Source organism: Rhinopithecus bieti, unplaced genomic scaffold, assembly GCF_001698545.2.
Source record: "Rhinopithecus bieti isolate Rb0 unplaced genomic scaffold, ASM169854v2 scaffold_42532, whole genome shotgun sequence".
Taxonomy (NCBI): Eukaryota; Metazoa; Chordata; class Mammalia; order Primates; family Cercopithecidae; genus Rhinopithecus; species Rhinopithecus bieti.
The window spans coordinates 937,403-961,186 of record NW_016818301.1 but is presented as its reverse complement, the minus strand read 5'-3'; the positions used below and the strand labels follow the sequence as shown (position 1 = coordinate 961,186).

The following is a 23,784-nucleotide window of genomic DNA, read 5'->3' as shown; positions in this document are numbered from 1 at the left end:
CTTAACCAAAGCAAAGCATTCCGCACCGCTGCCCACATCCATCACACAAGTATTTATTGAGTGCCAACTAGGTGCCAAGTGCTACATCTCTCTAAACAGTTTCTTCTGTTTGGAGAGTATCATTGACTTTCTCAAGCCCTTTCACATCTCTTCCTGGCGATAACATTGTGCCATACATATCCCTTGGAGGGACGTGTGACAGGTGGTGACATTCCCATTTTACGGATGAGAAGACAAAAATGTGGATAGGAAAGTGAGGTAGAGTTAGCACCAGGCCAGCAGCCTTTATTTAGCACTTGCAATCTGCCTAGGGATGTTATCAGCAACAAGTGATTTAGGGTGATGGAAGTAACTGCTCATGAAGCAAATAAACTTAGTATGGGGTGCAAATAAAAGTACATGGCCAGGCCGGGTGCGGTGGCTCAAACCTGTAAGCCCAGCATTTTGGGAGGCTGAGGCGGGTGGATACCTGAGGTCAGGAGTTCGAGACCAGCCTGGCAAACATGGCAAAACCTCGTCTCTGCTAAAAATGCAAAAATTAGCCAGGCGTGGTGGCGTATGCCTATCATCCCAGCTACTGTGGAGGCTGAAACAGGAAAATCACTTGAACCCGGGAGGTGGAGGTTGCAATAAGCCAAGATCATGCCACTGCACTCCAGCCTGGGTGATAAAGTGAGACTCTGTCTCATAAATAAATAAATAAATAAATAAGTAAATAAATAAATAAATAATACACGACCAGTTAGCACTTACTGAGTGCTTCGTATATACCAGGCCCTGTGTTGATTGGATTATTTTGTTTAATCCAGCCTTATGAGGTAGGTTCTATTATTATGCCCACATTACGGATGAGGAAACGGAGACTTGGAAAACTTTAGCAAATTACTCTCTGGACACAGTGGCTGACACCTGTAATCCCAGCAGTTTTGTCTGGAGCAGCATTGATCAATAGACATTTCTGTGGTGATGGAGATGCTGTATATGTGCGTGGTCCAGTATGGTAACCCTAGCCACACGTGGTTAGTGAGCACTTGAAATGCAGCTGCAGTGACTGAGGAAGTGCATTTTAAATTTAATTTCATTTTAATAACTGCGTTTAAATAGTCTCAGGTGGCTAGTGGCTGCCTTCTTGGGATGGTCAGCTCTAGGAGCTTAGGGCCAGCTAGAGGCTGGAGCTATGATTTGAAGCACTGTCTTGGTCTCTCAAGCCTGCATTCCTAACCATGACACTATCCCATCCCCTTTCCTGTTGCTCTGAAGAAGTTTGAGATTGAGGTGGAACTGAGCTCATGAGCTCACTGGGAGGGCACCCTCTGTGGGTGGGTCAGACTGGGGGCTTTCTCTCCTTCCTCTGTTGACTCCCCACCTCTGGCACAGCTGTGGTCCTTCTGTTTCCTTGCATGCCTGATGTGAGCACACCCAGCTTCCCCACCATGTGCCTGGAGAGGAGGCCCTCTGGGTGCTGGGCAGGAGGAAGCGGGAATATGGGAGGCCCCATGGGCCTGGGCCTCATCCTGCCACCTCCAGTCCTGCCCTCAACTACAGGTCTCCTATATTTGAGCCCAAGATTCTAGCATTTTCCAGCCAAGACCTTGGCCTCTTCATTGTACCTTAGCTTGTCATGGTTTGCTTGGCGGCAAAGTGAGGATCTTCGTACCAGTCAGGCTACCTACTTGGTGAGGTTCCTGAGGGTCTGTGAGGAGGGCGAGTTGACTCAGGACATTTAGAACAGGGGATATAGCTCATCAAAGCACATTCCAGTCCCACTCATGGAAGCAACATGACCACAGCAGAAAATAGGTTGCTTATTGGGGGCCATGAAAACAAAAACAAGGAAGAAAACCTTGGCATCCATGTCAGTCCCTGTCTTCTCTTGCCCCTGGTCTCTGGCCACCTGTGTCATAGTTACAGATTCTCCCTTGTGATGGTGGTGGCTGCCGATGGGGAGGATGCCACATGGCCCCCATCGTCAGTCCTTGATGGGGGTTTGGACAACACCTGACAAAGCAGTGTGGTGTGGTCCCCTTGCCCAGACTCAGCCCTTCCTCCACCCTCCTGTCTGCCAGAAACAGGCCTGCCTGACAGGTGGCTGCCCCGAGGCTGGTACCTAGAATGGAGGCCATCACTCACAGCCTGTCAGAAGTATGGAGAGCTCATTTACTGTTGTTGCAGCCACTTTTTCTCACCTGGAGCAAACTAACATAATCATATGTAAGAAATTAATCACGACCGGGCACGGTGGCTCACGCCTGTAATCCCAGCACTTTGGGAGGCCAAGCAGGGCGGATCTCGAGGTCAGGCATACAAGACCAGCCTGACCAACATAGTGAAACCCTATCTCTACAAAAAATACAAAAAATTAGCTGGATGTGGTCGTGGGCGCCTGTAATTCCAGCTACTCGGGAGGCTGAGACAGGAGAATCCCTTGAACCCAGGAGGTGGAGGTCGCAGTGAGCCAAGATCGCGCCATTGCACTCCAGCCTGGGCAACAGTGCGAGACTCTGTCTCAAAAAAGAAAAAAAAAAAGAAAAAGAAAAATTAATCACTTCACTTCTGGGGCTAGGTCAGGCTGACCATGTGAAATGATCTGACAGCTTGTACATTTTGAACTAAGACTGAAACATTCTCAGTCCAAGAGGAAATGTTTATGTCAGCACCCTGTGGAAATGCACACCTCCTGGCCAGCCATGTCCTGCCTTTCCCTGACTTTTCCACAGTGGGGTTACCACAGCAGACGTTTCAAGAACTGCCTGTGGAGGACCTACTGAAACAGCGCATGTGGAGGGCCAGCTGGGAAGGGCTAAGCCACAGGCAAATGCTGGCTATCCTGCAGCCTATCACTCCGTTCCTCAAGAATCATAAGGAGAAAAACTGTTTATGGACTGGGTCCATGGCTCACACCTGTAGTCCCAGCACTTTGGGGTGCCAAGGCAGGTGGATCACTTGAGGCCAGGAGTTTGAGACAAGTCTGGCCAACATAACGAAACCCTGTCTCTACTAAGAATACAAAAATTAGCCAGGTGTGGTGGTGGGAGCCTGTAATCCCAGCTACTGAGGGAGGCTGAGGCAGGAGAATCGCTTGAACTTCAGAGGTGGAGTTTGCAGTGAGCTGAGATTACGCCAGTGCACTCTAGCCTGGATGACAGAGTGAGACTGTCTCAAAACAAAAAACAGAAACAAAAACAAACCAAAAGAGAATTGTAAGGAGTCCGCCTTGCCTGCAGAGTAAAGGCTGCACACCTTCGGGTGGCCTCTACCATCTGCACCCATAGGGCAAAAGGAGCCAGAGGCCTGAGGCTGGCCCTCGGGTGGCAGTGGGAGGCACGTGCTTGAACAGCGTATGCCCCACTCCTTCTTTACCCAGTTTATAGACAGACAGTTGAGCTATAGTCCTCTGCACACATGCCTTTTGCTTCAAACTTTTCTGCATGCACTTTCCTCTGCCTGTAATACTTTTCCCTTTTTCCTGCAAACTGCAATTTCAATACTGCCTCTTCCTTCAGTTCTCTCTTTTTCCCTGAGCCAAAAGTCATCTCCTGCCTTCTGTACTCCCACGCCCCTTACCTGCTGCTCTCTTGCTACCTGATACTTCCTGCTTGCTCTTATAGTCACCTGTGTATCTGGCTTGTCTTCCCCACCACCCGGAAGGCTCCTGAGGACATGACTGTGTCTTTGCCACTCCTTAGCACTGGCAGCTGTGCCTGAGGGCCCTTCTGGACAGTCAGGGGCTGGGCTGTGTGGACTGCAGAGGTGCATGTGAGGTGACAGTGAGTAGGCAGAGACCCCCATGACTTTTCAAGCCCTTGAACAACATGGGTGACTCACAGAGGTGAGGCTGGGCATGACACCCAGCCACAAGGGTCATGAGGCTCTGCCTATGAGGCAAGCTTGGGAAAAAGACCATGGAGCGGTGGTCCTCAGAGTGAGGCCCCCAGACCAGCAACAACAACCTCACCTGAGTTTGTGTTAGAAATGCAGATTCTTTTTTTTTCCAATGAGCGTTTTGCACTCCTAAGAAATGCAGATTATTGGCCCCAGCCCCCACCTACTGAATCAGTAATTCCGTGAGTGGAGCCCAGCACTCTGTGGTCTAAGGAGCCCTCCAGGTGATTCTGATGAACAGAAAACTTTGAAAACCACTGCCATAGAGTTAGAGATTGTGCCCAATATGGGAGGCCAGGTCGTGCCATGGGAAGCACACAGGCTGTGGAGCCAAACCTCCTAGGTTCAAAGCCCTGCTCTGAGGTTGAATGGCCCAGTGAAGAGGAGCTCAGTGATGGCACCTCTTAGGGCTGTCCTCCTCCCATGTAGGTCAGCAGTGGTCCCTAAGGTTTCATGTACCTAAGAGTCACCTGGGGTGCTTTTTAAAATGCAGTTTCTTGACATCTCATTTCAGAAAATCTAATTCTGCAGGCTGGAGTAAGGTTGAAGAATCTATATTTTATTTTTTATTTTTATTTTTATTTTTATTTTTTTTTTGAGACGGAGTCTCACTTTTGTCGCCCTGGCTGGAGTGCAGTGGCCAGATCTCAGCTCACTGCAAGCTCCGCCTCCCGGGTTTACGCCATTCTCCTGCCTTAGCCTCCCGAGTAGCTGGGACTACAGACGCGACTACAGACGCCCGCCACCTCACCCGGCTAGTTTTTTTGTGTGTTTTTTAGTAGAGACGGGGTTTCACCGTGTTAGCCAGGATGGTCTCCATCTCCTGACCTCGTGATCCGCCCGTCTCGGCCTCCCAAAGTGCTGGGATTACAGGCTTGAGCCACTGCGCCCGGCCGAAGAATCTATATTTTAAATGAGCCTGAGGTGGTCCTGATGTGAGTAGGTCAAGTATCATTCTGAGAAGCCCTGAAGCAAAGGGCCGTGTGTGACACCTTTTATGTACTAGATAGTCACAGTAGTGGCTGCAACTCTGTCTATTGTGAGAACACATCAGGGGACACTGAAACAGTTGGGGCCGGTGGATATGCTGGTCTGAGGAGAGGGAGTTCCCTGTGTGCTTCCTAACGCCAGTATTTTCATCAAATGAGTTTGACCTGAGAGTGATGTTGGAAGGGCAGACATGTGCACTGGGTCAGTGTGGGGGACTGAGAGCCAGTGTGAAGGGGCGGTACTTCCGTGGCAGGTTGTTCAGGGCCATTGAGTGTATGTGCTTCTTAGGTTTAGGGGGGCACCTGCCCCCTCCTTCCTGGCTGATGTAACTGTATTTCCCACAGTGAGAGTTGAGTTTGTAGGTGGAGCAGGGCTGGGATGTCAGGGACTGGTTCCAAAGATGGTTTTGGCTATGGGGCCAGGGAAAAAACTAGGTGGCACCAGATTCTGGTATGGAGCCTCAGGAATCCTTGATCAGCCTCCTTGGTCACTCACTTTTGGAGGTGTGGAGGGGCAGGTGCTACTGCCTTGTCTGGAAGAGGCCTGGGCTGCTCTGACAGTCTCTCTCTCCAAGGGGCTTGAGGATAGGGGCTCACTTGGTGACTGGATGCCCTCCAGCATGATGTTCCCCTGGCTACCACCAGGGGTCTCTGAGGCTCCCTGCAAACCTTGACCATCTGGCCTTCAGCTGTGCTTCTGCTCCTGGTCCTTGGGCCCGTGAGCCTCCTCAGTACTGTCCAGCCTGGAGGTGACCCTGGGGCAGGACTCCAGGCTCCACAGAGGGGTAGGACCGCCCACCTGCAGGGCCATGCCTGTGATCTCAGCCATCAGCTGCCTTAAGCACCAAATGCCATTCTGACTTCCCTCCACAACCCTATCTCAAGACAGCCCCCCTGAACAATGGACCCCTCCTCTGCCCGGCCCCCAGCCCTCCTTCCTCACTGGCCATGCTGGCAAACACAGGTCATGGCTTGGGAATGTGTCCCCACGGGGGGTGAGGTGATAGGAAGAGGGAGAAGGACATGTGACCCCTGCTCAACAGCTCCCTTCTCTCAGGCTCCATGTCCAAGCCCCTTCCCCAACCCAGATACAAATGGGTGCTCATGACAAGGGGCCATTTGGGGGAGCCAGCCCCTGCTGTCCTCCCTAGCAGGCCTGATGGGTGGTGGGCAAGTTGCCAACAGGTGCCCAGGGGGAATGGGTAGGAAGGCTGGATGTGGGCTTAGTGCCCTGGGATGGCTGCTGGCCAGACCTTCCATGGCAGGGATGAAGGGGCAGAGGTGGGATGCCCCTCAGATTCTTCCCCACCTCTGGGACGGAGGGCAAAGGTCCTGACAGTTCTCTGATTTTTGGGGCCAAAGAAAACAGGTATGCCCTGGCTCTGCAGTGTTTGAGACTCGTTAGCACATTCCCATGTCAGGGATCTTGGTGGTTCCATCAGAGCAAGGGGCAACACAGGGAACATTTCCCACAGGCACCTCCTTTGGTGGATGTGTTGGAACAAATGGATCAGGGCAAGCGTCTCTATTGGCACAGTGCAGTGCCACCCCTCCCCTGTCTTGCGCGGGGACGGAGGCCCCACACCTTGAGTCAAGGCGCTGCAGAGCTGGCTTTGCTCTTGTCAGGGTCCGAAGCTGTAAGGAGAGGAAAGACAGATCCCACGGCCTGGGAGTGAGCAGAGTGGCTAAATCCAGACGGCAGCACTCCGCCCTCCCCTCTCCCCTCTCCTCCCCCTCCACACCAGGGCCCAGGCTGCTTGTGGTCTCGGCAGGCACCAGCTTCCCAGCCAGCTGCCTGCCGGCCTGCCATCCAACCTCCTCCTTCCCCTCCTCAGGCGCCTTCCCCTCCCCCAGGGCCTTCTCTGTGTAGGTCCTCAGCTGGGTCAGCCGAGTGAGTGGGGCTGGGCAGGCTGGACAGGCTGGGCTCCTGCTCCCTGGGGAGACAGGCTGGGGTGGGCAGTGGGCAGGCAGCAGAAGGGCCTGGTGCCAGGGCCGAGCCTTCAGGACAGGCGCAGGCTGGGTGTCTGTGTGCAGAGCCTCGGGGTGAGTTGGGGTACAGCCCTGCTGAGGGCTTGGGGTGGAGGGACCTGGGGGAGAAGCCAGGGGGCTGTGGCAGTTTCATGTCTGTATTTGGCAGTCGGATAGGAGCCAGCTCAGCGAGACTGGGCCCCTGGCCAGTTGCAGGGGAGGGCGTCAGGGCCCTGGGGACACCCCTCCCCCAAGGCTGACTCTGGTGCCCCCCTCCTCTTACCCAGGCTGAGTTGCCCTTTTCTGTGGATGACTCCAGCTCTGTTTTTGTATCCCTCGAGCGTTCGGGGGTGCAGGCTGTAGGGCTGTGGCCAATAGGTGCCCCTGGGGTTTGCACGGCAGGAAGCTGAGAAGGGAAAGGGGGAGGGGCAGGCTAGATGGTGCCACCTCATTGGCCCTGGACCGAGGTCAGGATGTGTCTTGTCTGTGGTGTGTGTTCCTCTGCACCAGGCCCAGCTTGCCCAAGAAATGGGCGTCCTAGCCATGCTGCTCCAGGGTTCCATAGACCTGCACCCCCTGCTTTCGGAGCCTGCAGTTGGTTGTTTAGGCCCCTAGTCCATGTCAGGAATGTGGGTTCCCTGCTCCAGTGGAATTCTCCTGCCGGGCTCAGGAGTGGCCCCTCTGCTGCCCAAACCCTTTGTCCCAGGCCTTTCCCTATGGTGTCCCATCCTGGGAGGATCAGCAGGGTCGGTGTTGGCAGAGCCAGTGGCAGACGAGGTTCCAGGGGCTCAGGGAAGGGAAGCAGCTGGGTGAGGTCACAGGAGCCTGGGGGGTGAAGTCAAGGCAGGGCCGGGCCGGCCTGTGGGGAGCTGCCGCAACTCCTGGTCTCTGGGCGACATTCCAGCCAGCTCTCCCAGGCTCTCTGCGTGCCTTCGTCCCTGGCAGCTATCTTTGTCTCTCTCCAGGTGGATCTACATCCCCTTTCAGCAGCCCCATCACCTCTGACGAGGAGTACCTGAGCCCTCCAGAGGAGTTTCCAGAGCCTGGGGAGACCTGGCCTCGAACCCCCACCATGAAGCCCAGTCCCAGCCAGAACCGCCGTTCTTCTGACACTGGCTCTAAGGCACCCCCCACCTTCAAGGTCAGACCCCTGAGGCTGGGGCCCAGCCTCCTGTGTGCCCCCATTCCTTTGGGTGACCCCTTGTTCTTGGGGCCATGCTTAGGCACCAGCAAGAGCTGGAACTTGGCTCTCATTCAAACTCTCTTACCCAGAGCCAGTCTCTGGCTGTGGAAGAGGCCTCTGTCTCAGATTCCACAGCCCCCAGGACCCAAGGCTCTGCCCTGACTGTCTCTCCCTGTCACTTTGGGGTACCCCCTTCAGGTCTCACTTATGGACCAGTCAGTAAGAGAAGGCCAAGATGTCATCATGAGCATCCGTGTGCAGGGGGAACCCAAGCCTGTGGTCTCCTGGTGAGTAGCCGCACTTCCCACCACCCACCAGCGACTCTATGCTAGGCTTGGCTCTGGGAGGTCTGGCTTTGGGTGGAAGAAAATGGAACCTTGGTGGGCTTCCCCATAATCTGCCTCGGGAGCCTCATCTTAGGGACAGCAGTGTACTCCCCCTGGCACCCTGTCCCTTGCCCCACGTTCCAGGCTTATTTAGGGCTTCCCCTTCTGGGGAGGGGTTTGGGTCTCATGTCTGTCCATTTGGGATAAATGACTGGGCATGGTGGCTGAAGCCTGTAATCCCAGCATTTTGAGAGGTAAGGTGAGTGGATCACTTGAGGCCAGGAGTTTGAGACCAGCCTGGCCAACATGGTGAAACCCTGTCTCTACTAAAAATACAAAAAAATTAGCCAAATGTGGTGGTGCATGCCTGTAATCCCAGCTACTTGGGAGGCTGAGGCGAGAGGATCACTTGACCTTGTGAGGTGGAAGCTGTAGTGAGCTGAGATCACACCACTGCACTCCAGCCTGGGTGACAGAGTGAGACCCTGTCTCAAAAACAAAAACACCCCCCTCCCCAAATTGGCAAGTAGCAAGAGATTTCAGAGGCCAAGGAAGGAGGATTGCTTGAGCCAAGGAATTCAAGACCAGCCTGGGCAACATAGTGAGACTGTCTCTACAAAAAATTGTTTAAAAATTAGCTGGACACGGTAGTACATGCCTGTAGACCCAGCTACTTGTGAGGGTGAGGAGGAGGATCACTGGAGCCCAGGAGTTTGAGGTTGCGGTGAGCTATGATCACGCCACTGCACTCCAGCCTGGACAATATAGTGAGATCCTGTTGCTGGAAAAAAAAAAAAAAAAAAGCACACAACAATTTGTTTCTGAGCTGCCAGCAGCCCAGAGTTCAATGTGGGTCTAAGCGGAGGGGCCTTGCTCATCCCAGGTGCCTGGAACATGGATTACTTAGTTTGCTAATTTTTTATTGCTTTGAGTTCTGTTTTTCATTTTTAATTGATTGGTCCCCACTGTGATTTTGTTTTGTTTTGTTTTTTTATAAGATGGAGTTTCACTCTTGTCGCCCAGGCTGGAGTGCAGTGGTGTGATCTGGGCTCAATGCAACCTCCGCCTCCTGGGTTCAAGGGATTCTCCTGCCTCAGCCTCCTTAGTAGCTGGGTGCCACCACACCCAGCTAATTTTGTATTTTTTGTAGAGGCAGGGTTTTTGGTCAGGCTGGTCTCGAACTCCTGACCTCAGGTGATCCACTCGCCTTGGCCTCCGAAAGTGCTGGGATTACAGGCATGAGCCACCGTGCCCAGCCCCAACTGTTTTTTTTTTTTTTTTTTTTTTAACATTGTAAGTTTTTTCATATCCCTTTTGGGAAGTGGGAAAGCTACCTATCCATTATAAATAAATAAAAATAAGAAATGGGGAAGTTTAAGAATTATTAAGAGCTAAATAGGGCCAGGCATAAGGGCTCAATGCCTGTAATCCCAGCACTTTGGGAAGCCAAGAGAGGAGGATCATTTGAGCCCAGGAGTTCAAGACCAGTGTGGGCAACATGATGAAACCCTGTATCTACAAAAAATACAAAAATTAGGGGGGCATGGTGGCGGTGACTGTAGTCCCAGCTACTCAGGAGGCTGAGGTAGGGGGATCGCTTGAACCTGGGGAGGTAGAAGTTGCAGTGAGCTGTGATCGTGCCACTGTACTCCAGCCTGGGTGACAAAGTGAAACCCTGTTTAAAAAAAGAAAGAAAGAAAAGAAAAAAGAGCTAAATAGCACGGCTCCACTCTGAGTGCAGCAGGGTTCTGAGAAGGGAGAGCTCCCAGGCAGTTAGAAGTGACCTGGAAGCTCCTAGAGGCGGGTGGGATGGCAGAGCGGGGGTAAAAACCTAGCCCTGGAAACCAGGGATGCCTACGTTCGGTGGGACAGATCTGGGGACTGGGCAAACTGCACAGGGAAGGAGAGGCCTACACAGTGCTGCAGCCCAGTTCCTGTGCACGCAGATCAGGCTCCTGGGTCCTGGGACTGAGTTCTCGCCCCTCTGACAGGCTAAGAAACCGCCAGCCCGTGCGCCCAGACCAGCGGCGCTTTGCGGAGGAGGCTGAGGGTGGGCTGTGCCGGCTGCGGATCCTGGCTGCAGAGCGTGGCGATGCTGGCTTCTACACTTGCAAAGCGGTCAATGAGTATGGCGCTCGGCAATGCGAGGCCCGCTTGGAGGTCCGAGGTGAGTACCTTATTTCTCCATGAACGCCCACCTGGCCCTGGCCCCTTCCTGCCCCCACGGTCTGCTCTCAGACAGCCTCAGTTAGAGGATGCCACCACTGAAAGGGCCTTAAGGGGCCCCTAGTCCAGCTGCTTATATTATTGTTGAGTGAACCAAAGCCCAGAGACAGGAAGTGACCTGCCCAAAGCTGCACAGCACATTATTCTGTGCTCAGCTTACTACACAACACCACCTTCCCTGTTGCTCCATCACGGAGCCCTGGTGGCTGCCAGAGACCCTGCACCTGCCACTGGCCAAGCTCTCTCCACACTCTTCTGAGCCTTTGTCACCCTGCTCTGCCCAGGACCCTCCCTCATCCCCCTCCCCCTCTCCTCTCACCCCTTTGCCCACCCTCCCATCCCATTGCTGTGCAGAAGTTACTGTGAGGTAGCGGTGGGGAGAGTCTGGTGGCTGGACCCGTTCGGAGGGGCCCTTGGGGTGGCTTAGGCTTGGAGCATCACAGGGACCCTAGGGTGCCAGGGTGAGCACCACTGTGACGTGTGAAGAGGCCTAGGCCCTCAGAGCCTGGGGCATTATGTGAAGGGGCTGTCTCAGGCAGCAGGAATGACAGGCCCTGGCTAGGGGGCCCTCGAGGGCTGTGGATTTTCCTCCCCGAAGGCCACAACCGTTTATCTTGCCTTCCACCTCACCCTTCGCCTGAATGGCTCCTTGCTTCCTCTCCTCGATTCTCACTCAGCCCCCAGCCCCTGACCTTCCCTAAGACTCAGAGCTCGGACCCTGACAGTCATCGTCCCTCTGCTGGCCCCCTTGCTTCAGTTCCCCTCCTCTGTGCCCGCCGTTCCTGTAGTTGCCACTTCCTTGGTCTCCAGATTCTTCAGCCTTCCTCCTCGGCCTGCTTCCTCTCCAGGGCCTGGCTCTGCCTCACTTCTCTGTATTAACCCGTGTCTCGGTGCTTCTTTCTCTTGGGGATTCCTTCTGACACCCCCAGGCTTCGGGATGCTCCTGATCCCATGGATGCCTGGTTGCCTGGGGTCTCTGCCTGCCCAGGAACCCCGAGGAACCAGTCTCTGACTAGCTGCCGGGCCCTCCCAGCCCAGAGCTGACCTTGGGGGAACCAAGAGTGGCAGTGCTTCCCTGGCAGTGTGAGAGGCAGCCCTCTATGCAGAAGGGACCTAGCAGGTCTGGGGCGTGACTGTGGCGTGCATGTGTGCGTGTGCGTGTGGCATGTGCATACCATGCAGTTTTGTGTGTGTGGCATGTGGGTGCGTATGCATGTGTGTTGTGCGTGTGTATGTTGCGGCGTGCGTGTGCGGCATGTGTGTGTGCACGGGGTGTGTGTGTGGCATGTGTGTGTGTGTGCCGCGCGCGTGGCGTATGCTGCACAACCTGCCGCTTGCTGACTGAGGTTTTGTCTGTAACACAGGCGAGTGAGCTCAGGGGGCCACCTGCGCTCCCCCCGCTACCCTCCGAGCCGCGCCCCTGTCTCAGGCACCTCTCGGACCTCGCTGTGTTTCACTGCCTCCTGCCCACAGACCCAGGCCCGCCGGCCCGGACCCGTCCCAGCCTCCCCTCCCCACCCCATGCAGCCCCCAGGGGGATAGCCCATGGGCCCCTGTGTATCCTCCCTCCCCAAGTGGACACATGGCTGTGCAGGCCAGGAGGCCCACAGATGGACTGAGTGCTGGGAAGGGGCGGCTGTGAGGGGTATCATCCCCCCGAGTCTCTCCCTGAAGGGGAGCACCGGGCGAGTGCATGTGCTACTGCTGCTACAGGCCTGTCTATCTGTTTGTCTGTCTGTGTGTCTGTGACAGTCAGGGAAGGATGCCTCTGAGCTAAGGTGGGGTGAGACAGAATGGGAGAGATTAGGGCATGGCGTGGAGGGGCCCAAGGAGCAGGGGCTGTTGACAAGGACCTTACCAGGAGAGGTTAGGACACTGACCATTCTAGTGGGTTTCAAATGGCACAACACTTTGTATTCCACAAAAGACCAAAAGCCAGAGGCCCCAGGCTCTGTGCTGATGAACAGCCTGGCTGAGCCATGGCCCTGGCAGGTTTAGGGACCATTTGGGGCTCCCTCCTTCCCTGTCAGGGCTGGGGGTGCTCTGTCTGGGAATGAGGGAGTTAACCAGGTTTGGTGCAGGAGCAGGGGCAAGGGGCCACTGTAGTGAGTGTGGAGAGATTTGGAAACACCTATTTCTTAACTCAAATAAAGTCCAGTTTGTACCCAGGTGGTGTGCTGTGTTTTTTTTTCCCCCGCCGCTGTCTCTGCCACCACGTGGCCCTCTCGGTTTCCCCTCCCTCAGTTCCCTCTTGCCTCCATGAGTTACCCTCCCTGGCCTAGCTTGGATTGACATCTTGAAGCCAGGTCTGGGCATGCCTTGCTGTCCTGGCCAGGTGGGTGGGCTTTCCCCATCTTCAGAGAACAAAATGCATCTCTCTCTCTGTGTCTGTCTGTCTCTCTGTGCGTGCATATGTGTGTCTCCCTCACCCTGTGTGTCTCTGCTCTGTGCGTGGCCCCCGTGGCTGCTTTCCCCTCAGCACACCCTGAAAGCCGGTCCCTGGCCGTGCTGGCCCCCCTGCAGGACGTGGACGTGGGGGCCGGGGAGATGGCGCTGTTTGAGTGCCTGGTGGCGGGGCCCACTGATGTGGAGGTGGATTGGCTGTGCCGTGGCCGCCTGCTGCAGCCTGCACTGCTCAAATGCAAGATGCATTTTGATGGCCGCAAATGCAAGCTGCTGCTTACATCTGTACATGAGGACGACAGTGGCGTCTACACCTGCAAGCTCAGCACAGCCAAAGGTAACTCCCCACTCAGGCCTTAGGGCTGCTGTGGGTGCCTAAGAGCTGGAGGGAGGGGACTGGAGGTGCAGAATAAGATGCCCGGGAAACAGAGCTCCAACCCCTAGGGGAAGTGTAGGGGGTGGGAGCTAGTACACTGCCCTGGCCTCAGTAAAATAAGCACTTAGAATAGTGCGTAGCACAAAGGAAAGGCCGCAACACGGTTAACTGTTCCTAGGAGGGAATGTGTCTGCTGAGGTGAATGTGGGTTCCAATGCCTGCCCTGCAAGTCACCAGCCACACAACTTTGAACAAGTCACTTCATCTCTCTGAGCTTTAGCCTGTTCATCTGTAGAACAGGGATGGTGATCATGCCTCCTTTGTAGAAGGATTGGTAGGATTAATGAGATAGTGTATGTGAAGAACGAAGCACAGGGCCTGTCAAAGGGCCTTTCCAGGAGAGGGTAGGGCACCGACCATTCCAGAAATGGGTTTCAAATGGCACACCTGCTTAATAAATGCCAGCCATTGTTACCAGTGATGCTATCTCTGACCTGGGCCTGCCCTCATGGAAGGGCAGAGATGATGGCACCTGCCTCGCCACGTTGTGGATGATGAAGACCTAAGCAGAAGCTGGAGGGGCTTTCGAAGCAGGAGGGTGCATCGAGTCAGCATAAGGGACCCTTATCTCTTCCAGAAGCTTCTTTGGAGTTTGGTAGAGTGGGGCCAAGGGGCATCTGCTCTGGGTCTGGGGCAGGTGGCTAGGAGCATGGGCATGATTCCAGCACAGAGGAGAATTCTGAGATGGAGATGGAAGAGGGGTGGGCTGGGCTTCTAGGACCCTGTCAGAGCTGGGCTGTGCTTCATCCAGGGTGGGCAGAGTGGGGGGAAGAGGGGAGAGCTGGGGCCAGGCCCTGGGCTCCTATGGAGTCCCCAGCCCACATGGCAACCTGCGCCCACCCTTGCTGACTTCCACCCTCTCGAGAAGGTCTGGTCTCTGGATCTGTGCCTACTGCCTCCCCTGGGTACCCAGAGCCTTTGCTGGGCTCTGCCCAGGCTCCAGCTTCAGCCTTAGGTCAGGAGTGGCGGGTTGGGATGCCTGGGCCTCCTTGGCCTTCCCTATCTTTGAGCTGCCCCCTGACCCCCAGATGAGCTGACCTGCAGTGCCCGGCTGACCGTGCGGCCCTCATTGGCACCCCTGTTCACACGGCTGCTGGAAGATGTGGAGGTGTTGGAGGGCCGAGCTGCCCGCTTCGACTGCAAGATCAGCGGCACCCCACCCCCTGTTGTTACCTGGACTCATTTTGGTACGGCCCCTATGCTGCAGGTGTTGAGGGCCCCCCAAGGGTCCAGGCAGGGATGGGGTACACCCAGAGGGCAGGGCCTGTCACTGTGCCTGCTCTGCATTCCCACCCCTCCCTCCTGCAGGCCGCCCCATGGAGGAGAGTGAGAACTTGCGGCTACGGCAGGACGGGGGTCTACACTCACTGTACATTGCCCATGTGGGCAGCGAGGACGAGGGGCTCTATGCGGTCAGTGCTGTTAACACCTATGGCCAGGCCCACTGCTCAGCCCAGCTGTATGTAGAAGAGCCCCGGACAGCCGCCTCAGGCCCCAGGTACCACCGGGGCCCCACATGATGCCGGGGCTCCCTGTGAGGGGCCAGCCCAGCCCTGGGGTGGGAGGCATGGCCCTGGGCCTCTGGGCAGCCGTATGGTCTTGCAGCTCGAAGCTGGAGAAGATGCCATCCATTCCCGAGGAGCCAGAGCAGGGTGAGCTGGAGCGGCTGTCCATTCCCGACTTCCTGCGGCCACTGCAGGACCTGGAGGTGGGACTGGCCAAGGAGGCCATGCTAGAGTGCCAGGTGACCGGCCTGCCCTACCCCACCATCAGCTGGTTCCACAATGGCCACCGCATCCAGAGCAGTGACGACCGGCGCATGACACAGTGTACGTGTCTGGGAAGGACCCCAGGAGTGTCCCCTGCAGCATCCTCTTGGTTTGCATTGCCCTGCCCCTCTCCCCAGCTTTCCCCAGGCCTTCCCTCTGTAGCCTGACCAGGGACAGGGCACCTGGGGGAAGGGAACCCAGAGGGACTGTGAGGTCATTGCCTCCCCTGCAAGCCCGCACAGCACAGCACTCATCTGCTGAGTCACCCCTCGGTGCCTGTTAGCACTGACTGGGCAGGTAGTACAGCCTGCTGCTAACCTGCATGGGGCCCATGAGCAAGTTACAGAAGCCCTCCGTGCCTCAGTTTCTCATCTGTAATTGGGTTGTTATGAGACTAAATCAGTTAATACATATAAGCCCTAGAGCAGGGCATGACACCTGGCAAGCAGTCGGGAGGTGTGACGCCTCACTGTTCCTGTTTTAGTAGCCATTATCATCAGCGGTGGTACTTCCTGGAGACATTGCAATGAAAAACCAGGTGCGGGCAGTGTCTGGCATGGAAAGGGTGCTCTGCCCAGGGTTGTTAACAAATAGCAAATAAAGAAGAAGGGGCCAGGGGAGACAGAGGAACGTATTTGGGTTGGTGTCCTCTCAGCCTGGGACATTTTCTCATGGGAGCATCTCAGTTCCAACCTTGAAGGAATCTGAGTCTTGTGTGAGAAGGTCTGCCCACGTCCCATAAGACAGTGCCCACTCTGACCCACGACGGTTTCCTCTTACGGCTGCAACATGACAGAGATCACCTTCATTAAGTGCTTTCTAAGTGCCAGGCCCTGAGAGCTAAAGGTATGACAAGGACCATCTTACCTTGCCACAGGCCTATAAGGCGGGTACTATTAGCCCCATTTACAGATGGGGAAACTGAGGCTTAAAGAGATACAGGAAGCTGCCCAGAGGCAAGAAAGGACTGTCTGACCCTGGTGCCCAGCTCCTAACCAGATGTCCCTGTCACCCATGCTACATTCTCCCTGCCCGCCTGCCCGCCCATCTCCAGTGATGCCACCCCTGCTCCTACCCCTGCCCACAGCCTCCCATGACTGTCATTCTCAGCAGCAGGCATCCCTGTCTCCCAGTCTGCTCTGAGGTCCTGGGTGAGTGTCTGTCTCAGGATATGAGCTGGCGTCTCCGCTTCTGCCTGTATCTGGGGTCACTGGCAGCCCTTGGCTTCTCTTCTCTTATAAATAGTGTCAGCAGAGATAAATGAATGGGTGACTGTTCTATGCGGAGATAACTGCAAAGAGAAGGGAGGGGTGTCTGGGGACAGCCCTGACACAAAGGAGGACAGTGCAGGCCTCCTCTCTGTGTCCTCGCCAGAGACAGCCTCCTTATCATCCAGGGAGCAGGGAGTAGAGAAAGAGCTTTGGAATCACATGGAACCAAGGTTAAGCCATCATTTATTAGCCATGTGACCTTGACCAAGTCAATATCTCTGACCTCATTGGTAAAATGGGGATAATTTTGTAGAGTTGTTGCGAGGATTCCAGGTGGGGAAAGCATGTCAGGTACCTGGCACAGGCTGGACACAGAGCAGGCAACTCTTGTAATATATCATCATAGAATGTATTTGGCACTTACTGTGTGTGAGGTTCTGGGTCTGGTGGGACAAGCAGATCTGACAAAGTCAGCCCTGTCTTTAAGGAGCTTGCAGGCCAGGTCAGGAGCTGTGACTTATACAAGAGGAAGAGCCCCCACCCGTGAAAAGCAGTGTGGGCCAGTGCCCATCGATGTGCAGGCGAGAGGGTTGGGGTCCTGGGAGGAGTCCGAGGATGAGGGGCAGAGAGCGGGCCAGAGGCAGAGGGCTTCATGGGCTGCACCCACTTGAACTATGTCTTGAAGGACAAGGAAACCTCAGGTAAGAGGAGAGCATTCCACAAGGGAGGAATGTTGTGAGCAATGACCTGGAGGTGGAACTCAGAGGCTCGTTCAGGGGCCTGATGGTTTGCCAGCATCAAGATGCAGAGGAGCAGCAGAGATGTGGCTGGCAGGGAGTTCGGGTTGAGGGCTTTGCCGCCCTCCTGGAGGGCTTCCCTGCAGCTGTGCTGGAGACAGAATGGCAGTGGCCTGGGGATGGAGAAGAAGGGCTTAGGGGAGGGGCCTTGGGAACAAAGCCTTGTTCGAGTTTTGACATAGAGGTTGTGACCCTGCAGAGGTGGGGAGACGAGGGGCCAGTCAACAGGGACAGGGACCCCAGAGGGTGCCCAGTGTAGGAGGAAGAGAAGATGATAAGTTGCCTGGCCTGACACACTGGAGGAACAGACCAGAGGGGTCAGGGCAGATGTAGACTTGGAAGCCAGGTCGGGCCGGGACCCGGAGTTTGCTGTGGATGCACTTCCTGCTGCCTGTCCCATCCTTGCCCCATCCTTCCCCACTTGCCTCCTCCCTACAGTGGATGGGGATGAGGGACCAGGCCCAGGATGGCATAGGCCTACCCCTCAAGGTATCCTCCAGGTTCAGGCCCAGTGTCACTGTCCCTTCCCCACCAGACAGGGATGTCCATCGCTTGGTGTTCCCTGCCGTGGGGCCTCAGCACGCCGGTGTCTACAAGAGCGTCATCGCCAACAAGCTGGGCAAAGCTGCCTGCTATGCCCACCTGTATGTCACAGGTGAGGCAGGCACCCTCGTGGTCAGCTGCATGCACAGCCTGGCCTCTGGCACTACCTGGGGGCTCAGGGAAAGGGACCTCTACATCAGTTCCCTTCCCCTCCATCCCCTGGGGATCCCCCCATCTTGCCCTTGCCCCTGCCCCTGCGGCTGAGACCCCAGGCCCTAGACTCCTGCCCTGAGGCTTGGTGATCCTGTGGGGCTGTTGGGCCCTTGGACCCAGCAGACATTTGACCTGTGGCTTTCAGATGTGGTCCCAGGCCCTCCAGATGGTGCCCCGCAGGTGGTGGCTGTGACGGGGAGAATGGTCACACTCACATGGAACCCCCCCAGGAGTCTGGACATGGCCATCGGTGGGTCAGGGCTGCACAGGGCCATGGGTGGGGAAGGGGTGTGGACAGGGCAGGCTCAGGCAGGGCACCATAGGGGCCAGACCCCAGAAGCGGATGGGCAGGGCAGGAGCTGATGGAATGCTGGCAGGAACAGCTTTGCCCGTCTTCTCTCCATGGTGCATGGTGCTCTCGCTCTGGGTCGGGAGAGGAGGCACGGGGCACTGCCACATTCCCTTCCCATTCTCAGAGGGACTGGGTGCCTGGGTCGGGACTTGCAAATGCCCTCTCCTCCTCTTGTCCAGGATCTCCTCCCACTCTGCCTCAGTTTCCCTGCCTCAGGTATCAAGGAATTAGAGTTCAATTCCAGCCCCATCTGTGCCTGTAACTGGTATCTTCTTGGCTCTAAACCTCCCAGGGAAGTTGCTGGGCAAGAGCAACTGGGGGGACAGGCAGGAAGCAACAGCAGGGACTGAGGCATGTCCTCAGAGCAGACTAATAATGAGTTCCAGGGTCCCAGTCCAGCTGGATGGGGAGGGGGTGCTGCTCCTATAACACCAGCCTCTAGTAGCTCCTCTCCCACCAGACCCGGACTCCCTAACGTACACAGTGCAGCACCAGGTGCTAGGCTCGGACCAGTGGACGGCACTGGTCACAGGCCTGCGGGAGCCAGGGTGGGCAGCCACGGGGCTGCGTAAGGGGGTCCAGCACATCTTCCGGGTCCTCAGCACCACTATCAAGAGCAGCAGCAAGCCCTCGCCCCCTTCTGAGCCTGTGCAACTGCTGGAGCACGGTGAGCCTGGGTGCTCCTGTTGGGTGGGAGTGGGAGATGCTGGGATGGGGAACAGGGCCCTGGGGTGGAGGCTCAAGGGCTGGCCTGGACATGGTAACTGGCAGGAGCAGCCAGGCTGGGCAGGACCTTGTCCCATCTATACACTTCCTTCTCCCTCCTGAAAGCAGCAGGACACAGTGGCCGAAGCTCAGGCTTTGGGATCGGGCCTGCTGGGGTCCAACCCCACAACCCCAGCTTTGCCGCTCCCTGGCTGTGTTCCCTGGACAAATCGCTAAAGCTCTCTGAGCTTCAGCTTCCCCATCTATAAAAATGGAGCTCAAGTGTTGATGAGGGGTGTTAAAGGAGTGGTGTGTGCTGAGGACCTGGCGTCAAGCCCAGCACAGAGCCTGAGCTCTCCTCCTCCCAGGCCCACCCCTGGAGGAGGCCCCTGCTGTGCTGGACAAACCGGACATCGTGTATGTGGTGGAGGGACAGCCCGCCAGTGTCACCGTCACATTCAACCATGTGGAAGCCCAGGTCGTCTGGAGGAGGTGGGCCCCTTTCCCACATGTGGCTGCCCAGGTCTGGCCCAGCCTGGCCAGAATTCCCTGGGGCAAGATCTGGATGACCTCCCTGTCATGTGTCCCTTAGCTGCCGAGGGGCCCTCCTAGAAGCACGGGCAGGTGTGTACGAGCTGAGCCAGCCAGACGATGACCAGTACTGTCTTCGGATCTGCCGGGTGAGCCGCCGGGACATGGGGGCCGTCACCTGCACTGCCCGAAACCGTCACGGCACGCAGACCTGCTCAGTCACATTGGAGCTGGCAGGTGGGTGACAGCGGGTCCTTCTTCCTAGCCTCCCTCCAAGGCCCAAAGCTCTCTCCTCACACCCTCAGGTACACAACCAGCCTGACACTGCTGCAGATCCAAACCCATGTCCTTCAGTCAGGCCTGTCCATGTCATGGCTATACAAATACCATACTAGTAATAATGACAACAATCATACTAATAAGATTTATTGGCCAGGCGCGGTGGCTCACGCCTGTAATCTCAGCACTTTGGGAGTCTGACATGGGTGGATTACCTGAGGTCAGGAGTTTGTGACCAGCCTCACCAACATGGTGAAACCCTGTCTCTACTAAAAATACAAAAATTAGCTGGGCGTGGTGGTGGGCGCCAGTAGTCCCAGCTACTTGGGAGGGTGAGGCAGGAGAATCACTTGAACCTCGGAAGCAGAGGTTGCAGTGAGCCGAGATTGTGCCATTGTACTCCAGCCTGGGCAACAAGAGCAAAACTCAGTCTCAAAAAAAAAAAAAAAAAAAAAAAAAAAAAAAAAAAAAAAAAAAAAAAAAAAAAAAGATGGATTGAGCCTAATGTGTGCCAGTCTCAGTAGCACTTTATGTGTATTGCCTCATTTAATGTTTACATCAGCCTTGTGAGATGGGATTGGTTATTATCTCCATTTGACAGATGAGGAGACTGAGGCTGAGGCTAAGAGTAACTGGCCCAAGTTCGCAGAACCTAATAAGTACAGGACTGGGTTCAAGTGTGGCTGCCTGACTCCTAGCTCCTGTGTTAAACATAATAGGAAATAGTATCTCAGATATAACAAACATGAGAAGACCAAGTTGGTTTTTAAAGAAACCCGTGAACACATCTTATCACCAGACTGCCAGCCCTGAGGATCCTGGTGGCCCTTTGGCACAAGCGTGTTTGACAGAGCCTCCCAATGTTTGCAGCAAGAATTCTTTTTTCTTTTTTTGAGACAGTCATCTCACTCTGTCACCCACACCATCTCGGCTTACTGCAACCTCCACCTCCCAGGTTCGAGTGATTCTTGTGCCTCAGGCTGCCAAGTAACTGGGACTACAAGCATGCACAACCACACCCAGCTAATTTTTGTATTTTTAGTAGAGATGGGGTTTTGCTATGTTGGCCAGGCGGGTTTTGAACTCCCGGCCTCGAACTCCTGGCCTCAAGTAATCCGTCCACCTCGGGTTCCCAAAGTGCTGAGATTATAGGTGTGAGCCACCGCACCGGGCCTTAGGATTCTTTTTATAATTTCTCCTTTAAAGATGTAGTCTCTCAACTAGTTGCTATCTAATGCATTAGGTAGTAACTGTTTGGTTTTCTAATTTGTTAATTAACTCTAGACATATGTAACTGCCACTCAGAACTCTTGATCAACATAGGCTAAGCAGGGTTACCTGCTGAATAAATACAATTCCAACCAAAAGCAAAGAAAGTGACATTTTACTTAGAACAGGCAATCTTATCATGGGTAAATGGACATTTTCTGGTGCTTTCAAAAAACCATTGAAGCTCACTTGAAACTTGCAGGTGCTTTGACCTTCACAGACTGCCCCTACCACATCCCAGTCCATGGGGGATAGGATTCCTAGAGGGGAGGGGAGGCGTCTGTGAAGTGGAAGAGAAGTGGCAATAGGGTGTGTAACGAAGAGACAGAGAACCCTTCCGGCCCTGCTGTGAAGATGGTGGGTGGCTGGGTGTTCTTTTAAGTGTCTCCCTCCTTGCCTGTCCTGTTCCTAGCACTCTCCACTCAGTCACCACTTTACTCCTTGACAGTTTATCTTCAGGACTCACCTTTCTTCCTACATATAGGAGGAACCCTGAAGTTTGGGGGGCCCCTGGCCCTCAGAGCCCTGCAGCACAGCCTAGCTGGAACAGTGACTGATGGAGCCCCATTTGAGCCCAGTCAGCCAGGGCTCAGATGGAGCTGGGGCTTGCACTGACACCCCTATTCCACTAGACCCCATCCCGCCACACCCAGAGAGGGCAAGTGGAGTGGTGGCCCCCTTCCTCCATGTCAACCCCACTGCAGTGTCTTCCCCACCCCCAGGATGGCCTCCCCCCATTGTCTGTGTGCCTGTGCAGGGTGGGGGTCCACACCTGGCCACCTTGCCTTCCCAAGTGCCTGACTCATCCTACTTCTCAAGCTGAGATGCTCAAACATGCTGGGGTGGTGGGTGGGGGCTGGCGGAGGACACCTGGAAGTCACAGTCTCCTTTGCAAAGCACATTGCAATATGTATTTAATTTCATCATGAGAATTAGAAGCTGCTTCACCAGGAAATCATATGACCACGTGATATGTATGGAGAATGAAATCACAACCACATGTGGGAGATAGAGTCCATTTCTAGACGGTTTGGTATTTGGGGGTTACTTGTTTGTTCATCTTGCCATCTCCCAGGTGCTATTAATAGAAGCTCCTCTAAACATTTTTCAAAGATTCAGAGGAAAAACTCCAAGATAGAGGCAATGCCATCCATGAGCTTAATTCAGGGTCACAGGCTGAGCCACCTGCAGGGACCAAGTTCAGGTAGTCAGAAGCCCCCGGGTGGCCCTGTGAAGAAGGGCGGCCACCCACAGGGGGCAGCATTGAGCCGCTCCTCGCCCGCGGATTCATGCAGTGACGGGAGCGACACAGGATGGCCAGTCCTGATTTTTCAAGAGAGGCAGGAAATCCAGATTTCTTTTGTGTGTGAAAATCTCCTAATTTCAAAGCTGCCAAATTAATACTGAAGGTCGAACAAAGCAAGCCTGCACCTTGTGCCAGGTTTCCTGAGATTTGGAGAACATCACGTTTGGATTTACGGGGGCGGGGGCGCTTGGTCCAGGCGGGGAACTCTGTTGTCCCAGTTGGTGGGGGGTGGGGGACGGTGGCTTGCTGGGAGGCGGGGATCTAGCGTTCTGCCTGAGCCAGTCGCTGATGGGGGCTCTAGGGAGGGGCTGAGGAGGCAGGGTAAAGCTGACCCTCTGCCCCCTCTCTTCCCACTCCCATCCCCATGTGTTTCAGAGGCCCCTCGGTTTGAGTCCATCATGGAGGACGTGGAGGTGGGGGCTGGGGAAACTGCTCGCTTTGCCGTGGTGGTTGAGGGAAAACCACTGCCGGACATCATGTGGTACAAGGTCAGAGTGTGCTGATGGCTGATCCTGGGAGGGAGAGGAGGGGCTCCCTGGGGGCGTGGGAGGGTCCTGGGAGGCTTAGAAGGGCGGAGCCCGGGCGGAGGCGTGGTTAGGAGGAGGAAAGGGGATGCAGACAATTGACTAGCTGAGGGGCGCAGGGCTTTCTGTGGAAGATAAGGGAGGAGCTGATTCTGGGTACTGGGAAGAGATGCGCTGCCCAGAGTAGATGAGGGCGGGGTCTGGAACAGCGGCTCCTGGCCCCAAGGCAGAGGTGAGGCCAGGCCCAGGCTGAAGGTGAGACCCAACTCTGCAGGACGAGGTGCTGCTGATCGAGAGCAGCCATGTGAGCTTCGTGTATGAGGAGAATGAGTGCTCCCTGGTGGTGCTCAGCACGGGGGCCCAGGATGGAGGCGTCTACACCTGCACCGCCCGGAACCTGGCGGGCGAGGTCTCCTGCAAAGCAGAGTTGGCTGTGCATTCAGGTGGGCACGTGTTCCGGAGAAAGGTAAAGCGTCCACCTCCTGGAATCTGATGTGACACCCCCGCCATGCTCTGCCCAGGAAGCAGCCAGCCCTGGACTCCCAGCCACCACACCCCCAGCCCAGCCCTCCACCTTGAGCCCCCAACATTCTTGCACCTCTTCTGTCTCCTTCCTCTGTCCACCTGTCCCAGTCTCTGGCCTACTTGCTTTCTTCCCCTCCCACCTAACACCATGACATCTCTGCCCCAGCTCAGACAGCTATGGAGGTCGAGGGGGTCGGGGAGGATGAGGACCATCGAGGAAGGAGACTCAGCGACTTTTATGACATCCACCAGGAGATCGGCAGGTGTGAGGCTAGGAGGGAAGCCAGTGGGGGCCGAGAGAAGCTGCTGGGTCTGAGGGCTGGGAGGGGTGGAGAGGGCCACAGTGA

General features: G+C 55.5%; 1 protein-coding gene across 1 annotated transcript in view; it reads left to right on the top strand.

Moving 5' to 3' along the window:
• The window catches only part of SPEG (striated muscle enriched protein kinase), a 59,051-nt gene that overhangs the window by 19,522 nt on the left and 15,745 nt on the right, over positions 1-23,784 (top strand). The window contains 15 exon segments of the mRNA XM_017856800.1: positions 7,805-7,980; positions 8,221-8,309; positions 10,340-10,515; positions 13,054-13,314; positions 14,442-14,600; positions 14,722-14,911; positions 15,019-15,242; positions 17,726-17,845; positions 18,092-18,196; positions 18,759-18,965; positions 19,372-19,495; positions 19,596-19,771; positions 22,764-22,876; positions 23,187-23,355; positions 23,604-23,700. Of these exon segments, the coding sequence (XP_017712289.1) occupies positions 7,805-7,980; positions 8,221-8,309; positions 10,340-10,515; positions 13,054-13,314; positions 14,442-14,600; positions 14,722-14,911; positions 15,019-15,242; positions 17,726-17,845; positions 18,092-18,196; positions 18,759-18,965; positions 19,372-19,495; positions 19,596-19,771; positions 22,764-22,876; positions 23,187-23,355; positions 23,604-23,700 (2,386 nt within the window).